This window comes from Patagioenas fasciata, chromosome 3 (assembly GCF_037038585.1).
Source record: "Patagioenas fasciata isolate bPatFas1 chromosome 3, bPatFas1.hap1, whole genome shotgun sequence".
NCBI lineage: Eukaryota > Metazoa > Chordata > Aves > Columbiformes > Columbidae > Patagioenas > Patagioenas fasciata.
In genome coordinates, this window is record NC_092522.1 from 32,791,058 (window position 1) to 32,807,398 (window position 16,341).

The 16,341-nt window shown below is 35.4% G+C and overlaps 1 protein-coding gene across 2 annotated transcripts in view; it reads left to right on the forward strand.

Moving 5' to 3' along the window:
• Nucleotides 1-16,341, forward strand: part of DYNC2LI1 (dynein cytoplasmic 2 light intermediate chain 1) — a 23,537-nt gene continuing 7,196 nt past the window's right edge. The window contains exons 1-12 of one of the 2 annotated variants that reach the window (XM_065834805.2): nt 1-138; nt 868-985; nt 2,239-2,273; nt 2,646-2,715; nt 3,689-3,777; nt 5,909-6,095; nt 8,383-8,451; nt 9,827-9,904; nt 11,410-11,486; nt 11,820-11,890; nt 12,344-12,441; nt 14,353-14,445. In XM_065834805.2, the coding sequence (XP_065690877.1) occupies nt 5-138; nt 868-985; nt 2,239-2,273; nt 2,646-2,715; nt 3,689-3,777; nt 5,909-6,095; nt 8,383-8,451; nt 9,827-9,904; nt 11,410-11,486; nt 11,820-11,890; nt 12,344-12,441; nt 14,353-14,445 (1,119 nt within the window). In that variant the 5' untranslated portion in view covers nt 1-4. The remainder of the gene's footprint in view (nt 139-867; nt 986-2,238; nt 2,274-2,645; nt 2,716-3,688; nt 3,778-5,908; nt 6,096-8,382; nt 8,452-9,826; nt 9,905-11,409; nt 11,487-11,819; nt 11,891-12,343; nt 12,442-14,352; nt 14,446-16,341) is intronic. The other variant, XM_071806074.1, reaches the window with a different exon arrangement.

Sequence of the window (16,341 nt, forward strand, 5' to 3'; positions counted from 1 at the left end):
CCCTATGGGAACGGCTTCCGTCCCTTTCCGCCCCGCCGCGGAACTACGGCTCCCGGCGTGCCCTGCGCGGTCCCCATGGCGACGGGGAGCCAGGCCCGGGCCCGGGCCTCGGCCCCGAGGAGCGATGCCCAAGGCCAGGTAACAGGGAGCCCTGCCCGGGCTCGCGAGGGGGTTCGCCCCCCTTCCAGTGGGGAGAAGGAGCCGGTGGCCATGGGGGACAGCCTGGGAGAGAGAAGGAGGGAGGCAAGAGGGGCCGTTTCCGCCGCTGTCCCCGAAAGCGAACGGGGTGAGGGCCGGGATGGGGGCGCGCCCGGTGCGAGGAGCCGGTTGTTCCTGTTAGGGACGCCACAGGGAAGTGGGAGGCCTGAGCCACCGCCCGCAGGTGGCCATGGGGGAGCCTGAGGAGGGGGAGCCCACGTTGCCCCAGGCAGGAGCTTCCCCGGGCCACCTAGGGCAGGTCGTGAGTCCCCGAGCCCCCCCACCCGTCACCCGGCTGCTCCGGCGCCCGGGAGCTCCCGGCCCCAGAGGCCGCCAGCCCGGCCCACGGGACGCGGAAAGCCCCAGTCGTTAGAAAAACTTCAAAAAAAAAAACTTTTAAAACTTTTAAACCTGCCCAAACAAAGCCTCCCACCACACCACTCTTGCTCAGTCGGCATGTACCAGAAGCATTACCTCAAGAATCTTACTTAACCAGCTTTCTTAAGCAGTTTTGATAAGCAGAGTGTGTATAATAGGAAATAATAATTATGAATAATAATCATCATTATGCAGTTGCAATAGCTTTCATTTATCAATTTAGATAATTTCAGGAATTACGGTCAAGGCTGCATTGGTTTTCTCTAGTGACACCCTGTTTTTTCCGGTTAGTGATACTTTGTGGGATCTTGCAATAGCTGAAGTGGAGAAGAGAGAAAACCCCGGCGAAGATGGCAAGAGTGTGGAAGTTTGGGAAAAATCAATACTATTTATGGGAAACAAAAATGGGGTAATGCTAAATACTATATGATTCTGTGCTTTCTTTGAACACAATTTGTGTCAGGAAAATTATATGATAAGTATATTACCCACTTAATTCTTCTAAAGACAAAATATGTTCTGATTCTGCAGAGAGTGGATGTTCCACAGAGTGTGGACCAGTCAGACATTATTACAATATGGAAGTTTAAGTTTATGGTTTGTAGAACCAATCCGTCAACCGCTGTTATCAATATGTGCTAATTCTCTGGGGTTTGGCTTAATTAATCTTTTAAAAAGTAGCTACTTCAAATAACGCTACTCACTTCAATTGTTTGACATGTCAAATTTCCCCATGTAAATCTTGAACTGGTAACAATCCAATTTCAGTGCATTGATACTGATTTTGTTGTAAATAGAGGCCTTGGCATCCTGCTGTGAATTGTGTTTGTGTTTATGTCAAACCGATTTGAACATGGCTTACCAGTGATTGCAAACTCATGATTAAGGTTGTTTTCACTCATTGTCCTTAACTTTGGTCATGAGTAATTTCATATTTTTCTTCTGTTAGCATTTATTTGTAAAGTAAATAAAGAAATATTTGCCTGTGACCAAGTGAGTCATATTTTTAAGAATACTTCTTTTTCTTTTTTTTTTTTTTTGGGGAATGATTGGTATATATGCAACCTCTCATCAACAACTTAAAATACTTTTTTCAGAGAAAATACAGTGACTTTACCTATTTTCAGATTTACCTGAAATTCACTGATTTTGAGACAGGAAAGGACACAGGAGTACACTGTAGAAGTGCTAGCTCCTTCAGTGTGGCAAGGTACTCAGTATCTCAATTTCAACAATGTAAAGACGTGGTTTTGTGTATGTTTATTTGTATTTTAAGCATTCTTTTTATTTCTATCTCATCAGTAATCATATAGTTCCAGTGGAAACCAAACATTAAATAAATGTATTACTAATAAATAAAAGCTGTTACACAGTTTAACAGAGCTGGCTAGGTTGATCACTAATGTCTAATTTCAAGCGCACTATTCCTATTACTGTATTTGTCATTTCTATTAGTTTATAATTATAATAATGCTAGTATAACTTGATTCTGACAGAAAGTTGGCAGTTAAGTTTCCACTGTAAGGCTACAAACAATTACATTAGTTTACACTTTTCTGGTATTTTATTACTGGAATATTAAATGAGTGAGTTTATTTAGTGATACAACTTTTTTGCTTTAATGACAATACAGTAAGGTTCTGCTTTGTTTCTAATTTCCAGGGAAAGACCAGTATTATACTGAGGTGTCTTGAGAGGTATGTGTTAAATTTTTAAAAGTATTTTTCAGCTGTGGATTAGAATTTTTCATAAACAGTTATACTGTGTGATAATTCATAATACATGTATACAGATGTCTCCTGTGACCAGTTGATCGTTTATGGATAAAGTTATTTCCCTTCATTCCTTCTTCTCCACTATTAGAGAGCTTAAACGTCCATCTGTTCAGCTTGGTGCTGCTACTTCTCCTGTCTTCAGCAACTGAGACCTGTTGTCTTAAAGTGTCCTCTCTGTACTGCTGTTTCTAAGCCAAATTCTGAACTGACTGATAAATATAATTTATTTACAGTAGAATTAACTTTCTTCATTTAGAGGATCTTAACAAAACAAATTTATTTTTCCTTGCATAGGGAAGAGATTCCAAAGCCAACATTAGCCTTGGAATACACTTTTGGAAGAAGAGCAAGGAGACAAAATACAGTGAGTATCTGGAAAGTATTGTTTACTATATAGATATGTACTCACATAAAGAATAATACGTGTTTTATTTTCATGTGTAAGAACCTTAGGAGTTTTAGCTTATTGTTTGTGAAACAAAAAGGTTTTTTTAAATAAAATTTTATTAAAATTAGCTAGCATATTTTGCTATTTTCATCTGTAATGTGGTTTTCCCTTTCACTAAAAGGCAGTAGGTAAAAGACTAAAGCATAACACAATCAGCTGAATTTATAAAAACTACCCTGTTTGTCGTATTCGAATAACGTAGGATGCATGCATTTAACTTTGTCTTTTAAATGCTAAATGAGTACATTTTTATGACAGAAGCAGTCATCTTAGAGGATGTTAAATCATAATTAAATTATTGGGTTTTGTGTCCATATTGCTAAATTTTGTGCTGCAGATTACGTTAACAGAAAGATTGAACCTATTCCCATCACAGCACAACACTGCCCAGCAGCAATAACTATTGCTGCAGGTAATTGCTGTTTCTTCTGCTGAAGCAGGGAGTAGAAAATCTGACTGTCTGCAAGATCAAACTCACTTAAAACTTTTCCCAGAAACTAAATGCAAAGGTAGAGATTCATTACTTTTCCAGTTGTGAACCTCTCAAAAAGCATTAGTCCTGAGGTGCAATAAACAAAAAGAAAGGGAAGAGTACCTGATTTTTTTTTTACGTTTATCATTAATCATGCTGCTTCCTGGCTTTTTTACTCTACTGTAGTCATTTATCAAGACAGTCACAGGCATACCAGGAGTCTTTCCTAAGTGTTGTAATGGGATTTCTTGAATATAGGGGTTTCTTAGTTTGGTTTTGGTTTTTAGAAAATACTAATGAAATAATACATGCTCTTGTTCTAAGTCACTCTCATGAAAAGCCAGTTTATCATGTTAAGATTTTCTCTTGGTGTTCCATGGAAGCAAGCATTTCTGACATAAAGAAACTCTTTTACAGGCTAAAGATATAGCTCATTTTTGGGAACTGGGTGGTGGAACCTCGTTACTGGAACTGATTCGAATACCAATTACCAGCAACAACATAAGGTAAGTGATTAATATCACAATTCCAAAGTTAATTTCAGGTATCCTTCACACATACGTAAATCTCTAGACTTTTTATTGTGGAAAAATCTTACAAAATGTAAGAGCATTTATATTATTTGCTAAAAATCATTGTAATACCACTGATACCTTTGGTTTGACCTTCCTTGTCATGATTCTCTTCTAATAAGCCAAGTTCTTAGCAATCTCCAACTAGAAGAGAAAGCAATAACATGGAAGAAATAGGTTTGCCTTAAGTAGATAGAAAAGAAATACAGAAAAAGAAAAGATATAGTGTGTTTATGCTCAGTGGAAGAGTAGAAGAAGCAGCTTGGGGGCATACAAAAAAAAATCTGGCTTCCTACTTCTGTATGCAAAAATTGATGCTGTCTCTTTGAGAAGCAGTATTTTAGGGTGGGAAAAAAAAAAAAAAAAAGACAGAAATTTGTGGGGGAAAAAAAAAAAAAAACACCACACCTCTGGATTTTTGGCAACAGAAGCAACCATCCGATGAGAGGGAGACCATCCAAGATAGATCATGTTTCTGAGAGGGACAAAAGGAAACAGGAATCTAGACAGGTTTAAGAGAATGCCGTGAGAAAAAGCCATAAAAGTGATGGAGTAGCACAGGAAGAAGAAATGCATGAAGAAATGAGAAGGTAATGGGGAGATGTATTTTGTTTCTTCTGGTTAGGGAAGATCAAGCTGAAAGGGGAAGAAGAGAAAAGGATCAAAAGATGTGTTTTGTATTATGATGCATTGCTTTATTTCTTTGGTAGTGAGCCTTCTGTGAAAAAAATACAGAAAAGGAGAGAGACAATTTTTATCGCATACATTTGCTACTGTTTTGGCTATTGAGATAATGCCATTATCTAGTGAGAGACCAAGAGAGAAGAAGAAAACCACATTTCTGGCATGTGAAGTGTTTTATTTCTAGAAGAGCTTGGGGTAAAAAAATCAACTATCACTTTTCAATTGTTGCCTAAATGAACTTTACTGAGCTCCACCTCCATCAGTCTTTTCTTCCTTTTTTACAAATAAGGAATCTTCTGACATGCATGATCTTAAGATTCTTTGACAGGACAGCAACATTGTTCTCTAAGACCACGTGTGTTTATAAGGCAATATTTAAACATACTACTCAAAAATTCTACCATTTCAACTTCAATGTAAGTGCTTTTCACTGTTTTTCTCATCTGTCTGTAGTCAAGCAATTTGCTTGTTTAAAAGTTCCATGAACTGTATCTAATTTCACCGAGAGACTTCTCACCAGATGTCTTTCCCACAGCATTTTAAAGTGAAACTGGACATTTACTTTGCTTTGTCTTTGTAATACCACTCTGGTCCGGAATCCCCTTTTTCAAGTCAGGATGGAATGTGAAAGTCAGTCAAGTGGCTGCATTTGTGGTGTTCCTATTTACGTTGCACTTTAACGCAGTTACAGTTTTGAGAGGACAGGAGTTACATATAAGCATTTCTCATCATAATCCACCTGGTAATTGCTAAGTATGTCTTGAGTACTCTGGCTTCTTCCGTTCATCTTGCAGAAGACTTTCTCATGTGTTCATGTGATATTCCTGCTAATCAGCACAGTCCATGGCACAGAATACTGCCCTTAACCAGCTTTTTCCATTTCAAAAATAATAATAAAAGTAGAGAACTTGTTAATACAGTAATGGTTAGGAAAGATGTTAGAAAAACAGTGAAAAGCACTTGCTAACATTGCTTCATCTCGGATTGTGGAGTTATGAGATGTCAGGGACATATGGTAGTAGAAGCACCCAGTTAGAGAGGAAGAGGGAGCTAAATAGGGTCAGGATATTTTATATTTTACTCCTTTTAAAGAATGTCTCCAGAAACAAAGTTTTATATATACAGTCCCCCAAAACTTCTGGTGGAAAGTGGCCAAAGTAACAGTTCTGAACAAGAGACAATGGAAAGGTTTCTTCACAGCTCAGAGTAGCCTTAAAAGAGCCATCTCCCTTTGTTGGCATTTGTTGGCATTTAATTCTATCTTAGCATTTGTATTTTCACAGTGGTTCCTTTCTCCATTTGCACTACAGGTATGGTTGTATATGAAAATGTTAATTGTCTCATGTGCTAAAGATTTGATGAAATAATGCCTTTTTCATAGGTCATTTGCTGTGGTTCTTGTACTGGATTTGTCCAAACCTAATGAACTCTGGACTACTATGGAGAAACTTCTGCAGGTCACCAGAAACCATGTGAACAAAATTTTAACCAAACTAGAAAAGACAAATCCTGAAGTAGCTACTGAAATTAAAAAGAGAATGCGGAACAATCTGCAGAAGGATCATCCAGTAAGTTACTTCTAATATTTTCTCCAGATGTCACAGGCCTTTATACAGTTAAAGATAATGCTTTTACAAATCATAAACAACTCTTTTAGATTTTTATGCATGACTGAAAATCCATTTGATGTAGATGAACCTGTTCACTGGAAAATTATAGCAATTTAATAAAAATTCAATAAGAGCAGAAACAAGGGAAGAAGGTTTCTTATATCTTTTTGTTAGATATCTAATGTGATTGTTATGGCATGTTACACCAATCAAAAGAAATAGTTTTAGAGTAGCAGTTTGCTTTTTTTCCCCCTCATCCTTTTAAAATGAAGATGAAAACTAGAATGTACAAAAGTCATCTAGCAAGAGACTAGCTGAAGGTACAAATTTAAGCAAAGAATATCGTTATAACAGCCATCAACATGACTATATACTTTGCATTTATTTAAATGTCTATCACAAACTCAATGCCTTTTGATAATCTGACAACTAATTAAATTATAAAGTTTCAGAAATGTTAACATCAGTCCTTTAAACATAATTGCTAACTAAATCTCTGGAAAAGCTAAACTAGGTTATGCACAATAGAAATGAAAAGTCATTGTGCATTAAACCTCTGCACATGTGTGTATATAAGGCATAAATAAGCATTCAACAATTCAAAGACTTGGCACATAAATCTAGTTACTATAACAGCTATAAAATGCTGCAATACAGAAAATGCTTATATAGCTCAAAAATTTAAAAGAAACTTTTAAAAATTTTGAGAAAGCAACATAGGCAACACTCAGTGGATTTACAGTCTAGGGTTTGAGAGCTGCTGGATTATGATTTGGTTTGTTTGGTTGCTTTTTACTTTTAGAGAAGGTAATTCACAAAGAGAAAATGCCTACCAGCACACTTTGCAATAAATCATGACCACAGTGTTAAGTTTACATATAGAGGCTTATTTATCAGAAAACTGCAAGCTTTTTTTAGTAAGGATTTGGATTAATTATTAAGAAGACTCGTTATACTTGCCCTGTAAGGAACACAATTATACCTTCTAAACTAGAATATCTATTTAGGCTTCATTATCAAAACTAGAAAGGATGTAAACAAAATGCTATGTTACTCCTTGGTTCTCTTTCTATTATACTTTCATCATTATTCAAGAAAAAAATTGTCTTTTTTGTGGGAGGAAATACTGTCTTTATAGTCAAAGTAAATGACAGTTTACGCAAATTTATATTTGTCTTTTTATAGCTAAACATCTTTATGATAAACAGGAACTGATGAGGTTCTTAGAAGGATGAGGTTCTTTTAAGGATTAGATATATTCCATTGGCCTGAATAAAGAATTAGTGGCTATGATGATAAAGCATAAGTATCAATTAATAACTATTAATTGCAGACCTTTTTTAAAAAGGCTAGATATGCCTAAAGTAGTCCATAGTAAAAAATAATTCCATAGACAAGATGACTAGGATTCAGTATGCCACTTTCAGTGTTTCTGATGTTATCCTGAATTAATTTTTTCTTGGTTAAGAAACTAAAACTATTTTTTTTTCAGTTCTATATTCTATACGCCCAGTTTTAAGTTATGATAATTTTGCTCTAAACTTTTTCCTTGACAGTGTATGAGTGAAGACATTATTTTTCCTCTCAAAAGGATTTTCAGTATGTGCAGCTTCTTGCTGTCATTTAACCTGTATATGAAATAACTGGCTTTAGAAGAGAATACGTCAACCTCTGGTACAACCGAAGTAGCTTGACTAAATAATTGCATGAACATATGAACGGATTGTCTCATTTCACATGGACTACAGGAAAACCTTTTTGGAAAATGTGATGTGGGGAGGACAAATGTGTGACACAAGGAAATCATCCAGCTTAATTTTCCTGAGCTTTTGTCTGTGTTACTCTGGATATGATGCAGGGCTGGGACATGTGTCAAAGATCCAGTTTCATTAATCCAGTCTGGCAGTTGTTCTATGACTATATGGGGTTTTTCCTCTTTTCCATTCACCCCTAATGTTGAAGCTGGAGTATATAGTGTAAGAGCCGTTTTATGCTAGTAATTCCTCTGACTGCTCAGAGGAATTATTTCCTGACTATTTATGGGGAAAAAAAAAAAAAAAAGAAAGAAAGAAAATTGTGGAATATGGTATGGATATTGCATTAGAGTTTATTCATCTAACTTAAGGTTTTAAAAAAATAGATCTTGTCTTCTATGAATTAATTTTAACCCCTTTTAGTTGTTTTAACAGTTTCAGTCTTCTATAGCTTGTTTACATTGCTCAACTGTCATATATCTGTTTAATAGGATTATGAGTTAGTTGACCCTTTTCCAATACCCTTGGTGATAATTGGAAGCAAATATGATATTTTTCATGTAAGTAATACTTTATTTTTTTAATAATGAAAAGATTCTTGGTAAATATTCTAAATACTAAAAACTTGGTAATATGATTGTAATCAGTTGAACAAAAATATGGTCAGTCAGCCTTCTACCACAAAAAAAAAAAAAAAAAAATCTTTCCATCCAACAGCATTATGGAAGGCATACTGTCACTCCTTCACAAAACACTCCCCAACTGGTGATTTTTGAGATGTACTGAGAAAACATTGAAATATAAGTTACTGTAGACCAAAGAGGGAAGCAAGAAAACATGATGTTGTTGACTTTCTTTTCTAATGAGAAAAATCCTGCTCCATGTGTCCCATCTGACAGCAGCTGTGAGTTTATGGCAGTGAACAAGAGACTTCTCTCAAGTCAGCTGGTCAGATTTTTTGGTAGTCATGGCAGCATGAACAGTAAACTATCCTTTCAGTTGGAAACTTTTTTTTAAGTACTTCTTGAGTTTTTAGAGACAAGTGAGTAATTGCATCTTCTAGGGAGAAGACGAAATAAATGTCATAGTATTGCAGGATTCTCTCCCAGGACATGTAAAAATCCAAAGATATGCAAACTGAATTTTCAAGCAGTACTTGATCATGAGAAACTAGAACAATCCGTTTGATTTTTAGCTGCTGTGCTGGCAGCCTCTGCCTCTCTGGATGACTACAGAGTGCGTTGATAATTGGCTGACTCTTTGAGTTATTTAATTCTTTGTTATAAGGTGTTGTGCCTTCTTTCATACCAAGGCTTTCTGCTGAGCCATGACCTCTTTACAAATCAGTGACTCTCCTGTAGTAAGCACAGGGTAACAGCCCAGTTCCATCAGGGTCTATGGACAGACTCCTACAGGCTTCATTGGGACCAGGTTTTCACCCACTTTATTCAGGGAAAGCCATAGTCTTATATTAAAGTAAAATTGATGAGAAGGTATTTTTGTGCACTATTCAAATTTTGCAAGTATAAGAATTTAGTAAGCATATACCAGAAAGTTTACTGAAAGTTAAATATTTTCACAGAAAGAAAAAATCCTTATTCTTTAATCAGGCAGTATTTCTACTTCTAAAAATTAAAACAAAATGAAACAAATTAATTGAAAATTTAATACACATTCCAAATTAATAAACTTTTTCTGAACTAACATTGCCTGAATTAGCCTCCCTCTGCAAAAAAGAAACAAAGAGAAATTGTGACATTTCTTTTCAGAGTAGGCTGTTACTGATTCTGTCTTAAGATATAATTATGCTGACAGCTGAAAGCCTCATATATTGTAGCCTAAGTGCATTGCAATTTATACAAAAAATGAAAAGTTCTAGCTGTAATATTTTGTCTTCTGTTTCTTATGTATATGTTCCAATATGAACTTTTTCAGGATTTTGACTCTGAAATGAGGAAAATAATAAGCAAGACACTTCGATTTGTTTCACATTATTACGGAGCATCATTAGTGGTATGTATATTCACTTTCTAACTAAAGATAGAGAAGATGAGCAATATTTGTTTCATAAAGCAGTATTTGAAGAAATATAAATGTAAAACTCCTTACAAAAAGTGGGATTTAATTTGTTTCACAGTAGTTTTCTTCAGGAGTTATCTGTCAAATGGGTTACAGGTATTGGAAGGGATGAATGGATATACCCTGTGAACAAACAAACTACATCATTCCCCGTATCAGCAAAAACTAAACAAAAGTAGTTGACTGTTAGCCAGCTCAGTTCCTGTGTTGAGTTCACTGCATGTCTGGCAAAACGTTTTTGGTACAAGGAAGCAGGACAGGAAAAGGTGATGACCGCAAATAGAATTAGAGGAGTGGCCTTTTTGGTAGAAGCATGAACTTATGTCTAGTGACCTGGCTTCAGTAAATGTAAAATCTGACATAGAAGGGCGCATCCTCGCAGCAGTTTAAGCGTACCGGCTTACCACACTTGCAGTATTGAAGACTAAAGGCAGGGATTTTTTTTACGGTAATGAGAAGGAATTGCCAGCCATGAGGACAATAAAGTATTTATATGGGTGTATAAGTTGATCTTGAGTTTGGCAGAAACATGCATTACGAGTTTCATAATCCAAGAAAGCTGCCTCTTGGGCTCTCTCTATATCAGAAGATGGTTCTAATTGTATCAGCCATCATTTATGTAATAAATAATAGTGACATATTTTGATCACCAAACAATTTACGTTTGCTTTAAATTGTTATAATCACAGCATGTCCTTGAGCACCCGTGTACAATTGTACAGCTTTTGTACTTTGACACAGGAATTTATCTTTCCGTATCTGAGAATACAACTGTTTGGGTTTTTTTACTTAAGTATTTAATCATTATTGTAATTAAAAATTAAAAACTAGGAGCCTAAAACTCTTTGGCTGATAAATCCTGATTCACATTGAAATGAATGGGAGAAACTTCACTTCCCACAGTAGGGATCTGACTTCTTTCTCAAACATGAATCTGTAAGGATACAAAAGCCCTTAGAGAGGAGCAAGTACGCTGTTGGAGAAGGTACTCTGAGAGCTTCTTTCTGATAAATCTGTAGCAGTTCTGCAACTGTCAAGCTGCTTTTGTGACATGTGAACAATGTTATAGTTATTCATTACAGTTCTAAATGTTTACGGTATTCTGGATAGTTTTTAATGTAGTTTTCAAATCTTAATAACTCATTATTCTTGGGCAAAAGATTTGTGTTTCTTAATATGCATGCTTCTGAAGTTTTAAATCGATATTTTAAAATGTATTCTTTTAATCTTTCTTGATCTATATATTCAGTGCCAAATACATTCATGTTTTGGAAAGGCAGAGTGAGATTTTTATTCTAGTAAATTCAGTGAAAATTTACCAAATTTATTGAGGTCAGGAATTAGACAGGCTCTATCCGAAATCCTTTATGCAGATGACACAATATAATATTTCTGTGCTGGAAGACCATAATGTACATTTTGTTTTCTGATTCATTTAGTTTACCAGCAAATCTGAGGCTCTCCTGCTGAAAGCCCGTGTTCTTATTAATCACTTGGCATTTGGCTATGACAAAAGGTAACATAATTATTGCCTAACTATTAAATGTTTTGCCCAGAGTATAAAATTACTTAATAAAAAAATATTTTAATCACTTTTTTTTTCTTAAATATGATCTCTGAAAGATTCTTGTTTGTGGACTTTTACTCCTGTGTCTCAGCTGTCTACCTCTGCACAGGACAGTGATAACTCTTTGGTTTTGATCCCAAAATGATGGATCAGAAATGTAGTCACCACTAGAATTTACTAGATTTTTATTTACATGTATTTGTATGCAAAGTCTTGGCAAGAATAATGTCATTTTTCATTGATTGCTAAATGCTCACTTGATATGTTTTCTTTTTTCTTTAGCAAGTCTGTATCACTGGATCACAGCAAACCTCTCTTTATACCAGCAGGCCTGGATTCACTGAGCCAGATAGGTGAGGACATCTCCTGTTCTTTGTGTTTGATGCTTAACTGTTTTTTTAAATAAGAAAGACATTTTAAGCAAATAAAAAATGAATTTAAATTATAGCACATTTACATCAGTTTTAACAGATTATTGAAGGAAATGGCTTAGAAAGTTTAAAATTGCAATTCAGTATTTATATTATTGACAATTACTTGTGCAGTTTTGTTAAGTAGGTTAATAAAGTATCAGGACTACTTCAAATAGTTAAGTACCAACAGCTCAGATCTAAAAGAAAATATCATCTACAGTATCACTCAGCCTGTTTCATGGTAGGAGATCAATGTTTTTTCAAACTTGTTGCAGCTTGTCACTGTAGAAGATAAAATATTAAATTAGATGGATCGTTATCCAAAATTATTTGATAATTCATGTTGTTATGACAATATAACTGTATTACTTTGTGCTGTGCTGTAATCCTTAGGACCACCACCCACCTCTGACAGTGATATTGGAAAGATGCGTGCAAACACACCGTTGGAACTGTGGAAAAAAGTATTTGAGAAAACATTTCCTCCCCAGGTAGGTATTTACATGTCTGCTGCACAGCTGCTTTTCTCATAGAGTAGTAGTATTACAATAGCACTACTAATTCTTGTCTTTCAAGTCCAGAGACTGGAATTTTGATCTCACCTAGCAGTCCCATTTCTTCCAACATTTCTAATTCATACATTTTTAAAAGGTATGTAGTGGTGCTTTGATTATTAGCTTCTACATCTTCAGCCACCTTCCTACATTTAGTAATAGTGAAAGTACTGATGTAACCCTCTGTTCTTTCCAGAGTTATGTCATTGCTTTTCATTATATTGAGAGACAACCTATACTCACCATTTTTAGTATTTTTTACGGTGATGTATTCCCTAATGCCTAAACCAAATGACAGTGATGTTTCAAGAGAGCTCTTTGTGGCTGCAGCAAACTACCTCATTCTCCTAGGGCATGAGGCTTTGAATGAGGCAAGTGTGTTAAGAGTTCCTTGCCAAAAATCTGCCATTTTGCTGTGGGAATTGTTTGGCTTTACAAGGTAATTAGAACCCCTTGTCACCTATGTAGTGATGAATCTTGTGAATATTTCAGAAGTTTCTCGTCCCAAGAGGCAACCCCTCAAATATTTCTTTTCAATAAAACTATATGCTCCTGTTAGGAAATCAAAATTCTTTTCTGTTTGACCTGAGCAAATAGAGGTCGCTGCTTTCTCCTCGTGTACTACACTGTGTCACATTTCTTTACCCCTGTCCTTTTCCTGCCCTACAGCTCACCTGGGCAGGCAAGGAAGTCAGTCAGGCTATGAAATTCCCTCAAATTAAGGTACACAAACTGGGCTTTTCTAGTTTTCAGTCTGTGGGTCTCCATTTGTAGTGAGGAGAAGTCTGAATTCACCCTTTCCCACTCACTTGACAGCCACATATCAAAACCTACAAATTATTTCTGGTGGTTTATGACCAGAATAAATTATCACTAAAATGCCTCTCTCAGTACAGAATACCCCAGAAAAAGATTAATCCCTGCTTTCAGAAACTATACAGGACTTTTTAATGTTATTTTTGCTCATAACCTTTTAAAACACAATAAACAAACATTTTTTCCCCCTCAGTAACTCTTAAACTCTCCATGAAACAGCTGGAGAAACAAATACATTTCTCATCTTGCAAGCTCCATCAGTGTTTTAAGGTATCAGTCTAATTAAAGAAGACTTAGAGAAGATTTGCCAAGTAGATTCCCAGTCTTCTCTTTTGGTTCCAAAATACGCTTTATACTTTAGAGCTGTTTTCATGCATTGTGAATTTCTTTTTCCATTGCCTCATCTAATAATAACTATAATTCTGCTTTATTTTATTCTGACATTTGTATGATTGCCTTCTTGCTACTTTTCATCTTTTAGGAGTAAGGAGAAAGGCGCAAGACGTAATTTACAAAAATTCTTTATTTGATAGCATTACTTTCTATTAGTGTATTTGCTTCTTTGGAAGTAAACTTGAAGTTATAGATCTCTCAGTGTCAGTAAATGAAATTTCAGGTATTTGGCAAAAACATAATAATCAATTTCTTAGCCCTTGAAGTAATGCTTCTGGTAACTGGAACTGAATTCGAGTCTTGAGTATTAAATGCTTTAGCAAGAGTAACCTTAACTATGCCCAAAGGTCATGGGGATATTTTCCTTTTGAGGAGAGAATAATAAACAAATATGACATAAGAATATTTTCTTTCCTTTAAGATCTAACTGCACTATTACTTTCTTATCATTTTACCAATCTAATATTTTTTAAAAATCTAATCTGTGTCCTATAGCACAAAGTTGTTCCATAAATGCAGGATTTTAATACATTTGTATTAAAAGCAAATACTTTCATTCGATCAACAGCGTGGCATTTTCTTGTTAAAAGAACAGAAGATAAAATGTATCATTTGGGTTTTTGTCATTTTTCCTTTTAGAGTTCCTGTGATTTACAAGATACCAAGGACCCTGCACAGGATTCACAATATGCTGAGTATGAAGTTGATGTCATGAGAGCTCAGAAAAAACAGGTATGTGATTGTTCTCCAATTGCTGTTCACACCTAGGTGTTCCAGAACCGCCAGCATTGCTGAAATAATTTTAGCATATACTTGTAGTGCCCTTTTTGGCCTTAAATAACCTCAACTTTAGTTTTCAGCTTAGTAGTTGTGGTTTTGTTTTTGTTTGGTTTTGGTTTGTTTTTTTTCCCATTACTAGACATTAAGTCAGTAGAGCACTGTTAGATCTCTAAGTTTTGGCTCTTGTAGTTTCTTTAGAAATTAATAAATCACATTTTCCCTCTAGCTCTCTTCCAGAATTATTTCACTAAAATAATATTGAAGCAAAGCTGCAATTTTTTCTTGGCAGTAATTTCTTCATTTCTGCACCCTGTGCTCTCATGTTGGTGTTGACTACCAGAAAGCCTAGGAAGCGGTATCAAGGTTTAGGGTGCAGGGCATTTACTTTTAAAATTTTTGTCTTCTTCCTTCAAAACCTTTTATTGGAACTGGAAATGTACTAAGATGATAGCATTTGTGACTTGAGTTTGCAGGCTATGTCTGTTTTGTCTTAAACAGAGTGAACAGAATTATTCCACATAGTGATATTTGGCTTAACCCCTGAATTCCAGAAAAGACTTTTAATGGGAAATGGGTCTTTTTTTTTTTCCTTATTAATTTTGAAGTGTTTCTGCATTTCCATACTTGGGTGGTGAATTAATTTCATAGAAAAATTCTGTGGCAAACTAGAGAAAGATTAGAACATTGCCTTATATTAATAGATATTAGTGTATAACATCACATGCATAAAAATACTGTATATAGCCTTCATCAATATCATAGGTATACGCCTGTTAAAATCACTCCAAGATTTATGTATTTTTCTTTGTTTGGAAGAACTATCACGTATTCTGGAAACTCTGTATTTCATACAGGTTTATTTTTCGCACATGGATAAATCTTTGCTAGAATGTCTGAGAAACATGCCACTCTCACAGCTTAAACATGGGCTATTCACATGCCATTTACCTCTGTGGACCAAGTTACTGCAGTGAAAGGGGGTTTTTCTAACAGTTCTTACGATGGATTGTATCAACAGAGATCTCACATGCTTTTACAGACCCGCACTCTTAAGATGAAAGGGAGTTTTATTGACTTGCATTGCAGTTAATCTCAACTAACCCTAAGATACCATGGCAAATTTCATCTTTTTGCATGCTTGTAAAAGAAAGCCAAAGGATTAGGTTAATGCTGCTATCACATTTTTGTAGAGTTTAGTTTGCATAAGGCAGTGAACCTGTAGTTACCTGATCCAAAGAAACACATTAATAATGTAAAAGAATAAAGCAATTTCAAGAATCCGCTGCAGTCTTTGAACCTGTACATTACCTGTAATATCCTGTTAATGTAGGCATCAGTTCTGAATTCGTTACATCAAGAGCAGTCTTAGAAAGCATTAAAATTTGTAAAGTACATTGCTTTTGGTATTCATAATGTAATCTCATTCTCAGTATATCTGTATATCTGAAAATAACTATATGGTGTTCTAGGCTTGTTATTTTTAGATAATACTTATGTCTTGCAAAAGAAGATACTGTTATGAGTTGATGAAATCATACAGGAAATTATTAATTTTCTGTTTTTAAAGAAAAGAAACGAGCTTTTAGAATCTTAATCTGTTCAAGGGCATTGCAAACCAGTGTAGCTTCTTTTAGTTAGACTTCTACAAGTAATTTGAGCATTAAAGAAAAAATTACTTTTGTTATCTACAGCTATTTCCTAAACTTCTCTATCACGAAGTTCAATTATTACAAGATTATTTGCCCGTTATTTAAATGTTTTATGTGCCAAGAATTTAATTCAATATGAAATGCACCAAGATAGCAATATACATCTAAAAGAAAGGAACACTGTAGTTGCAGTGAGTCT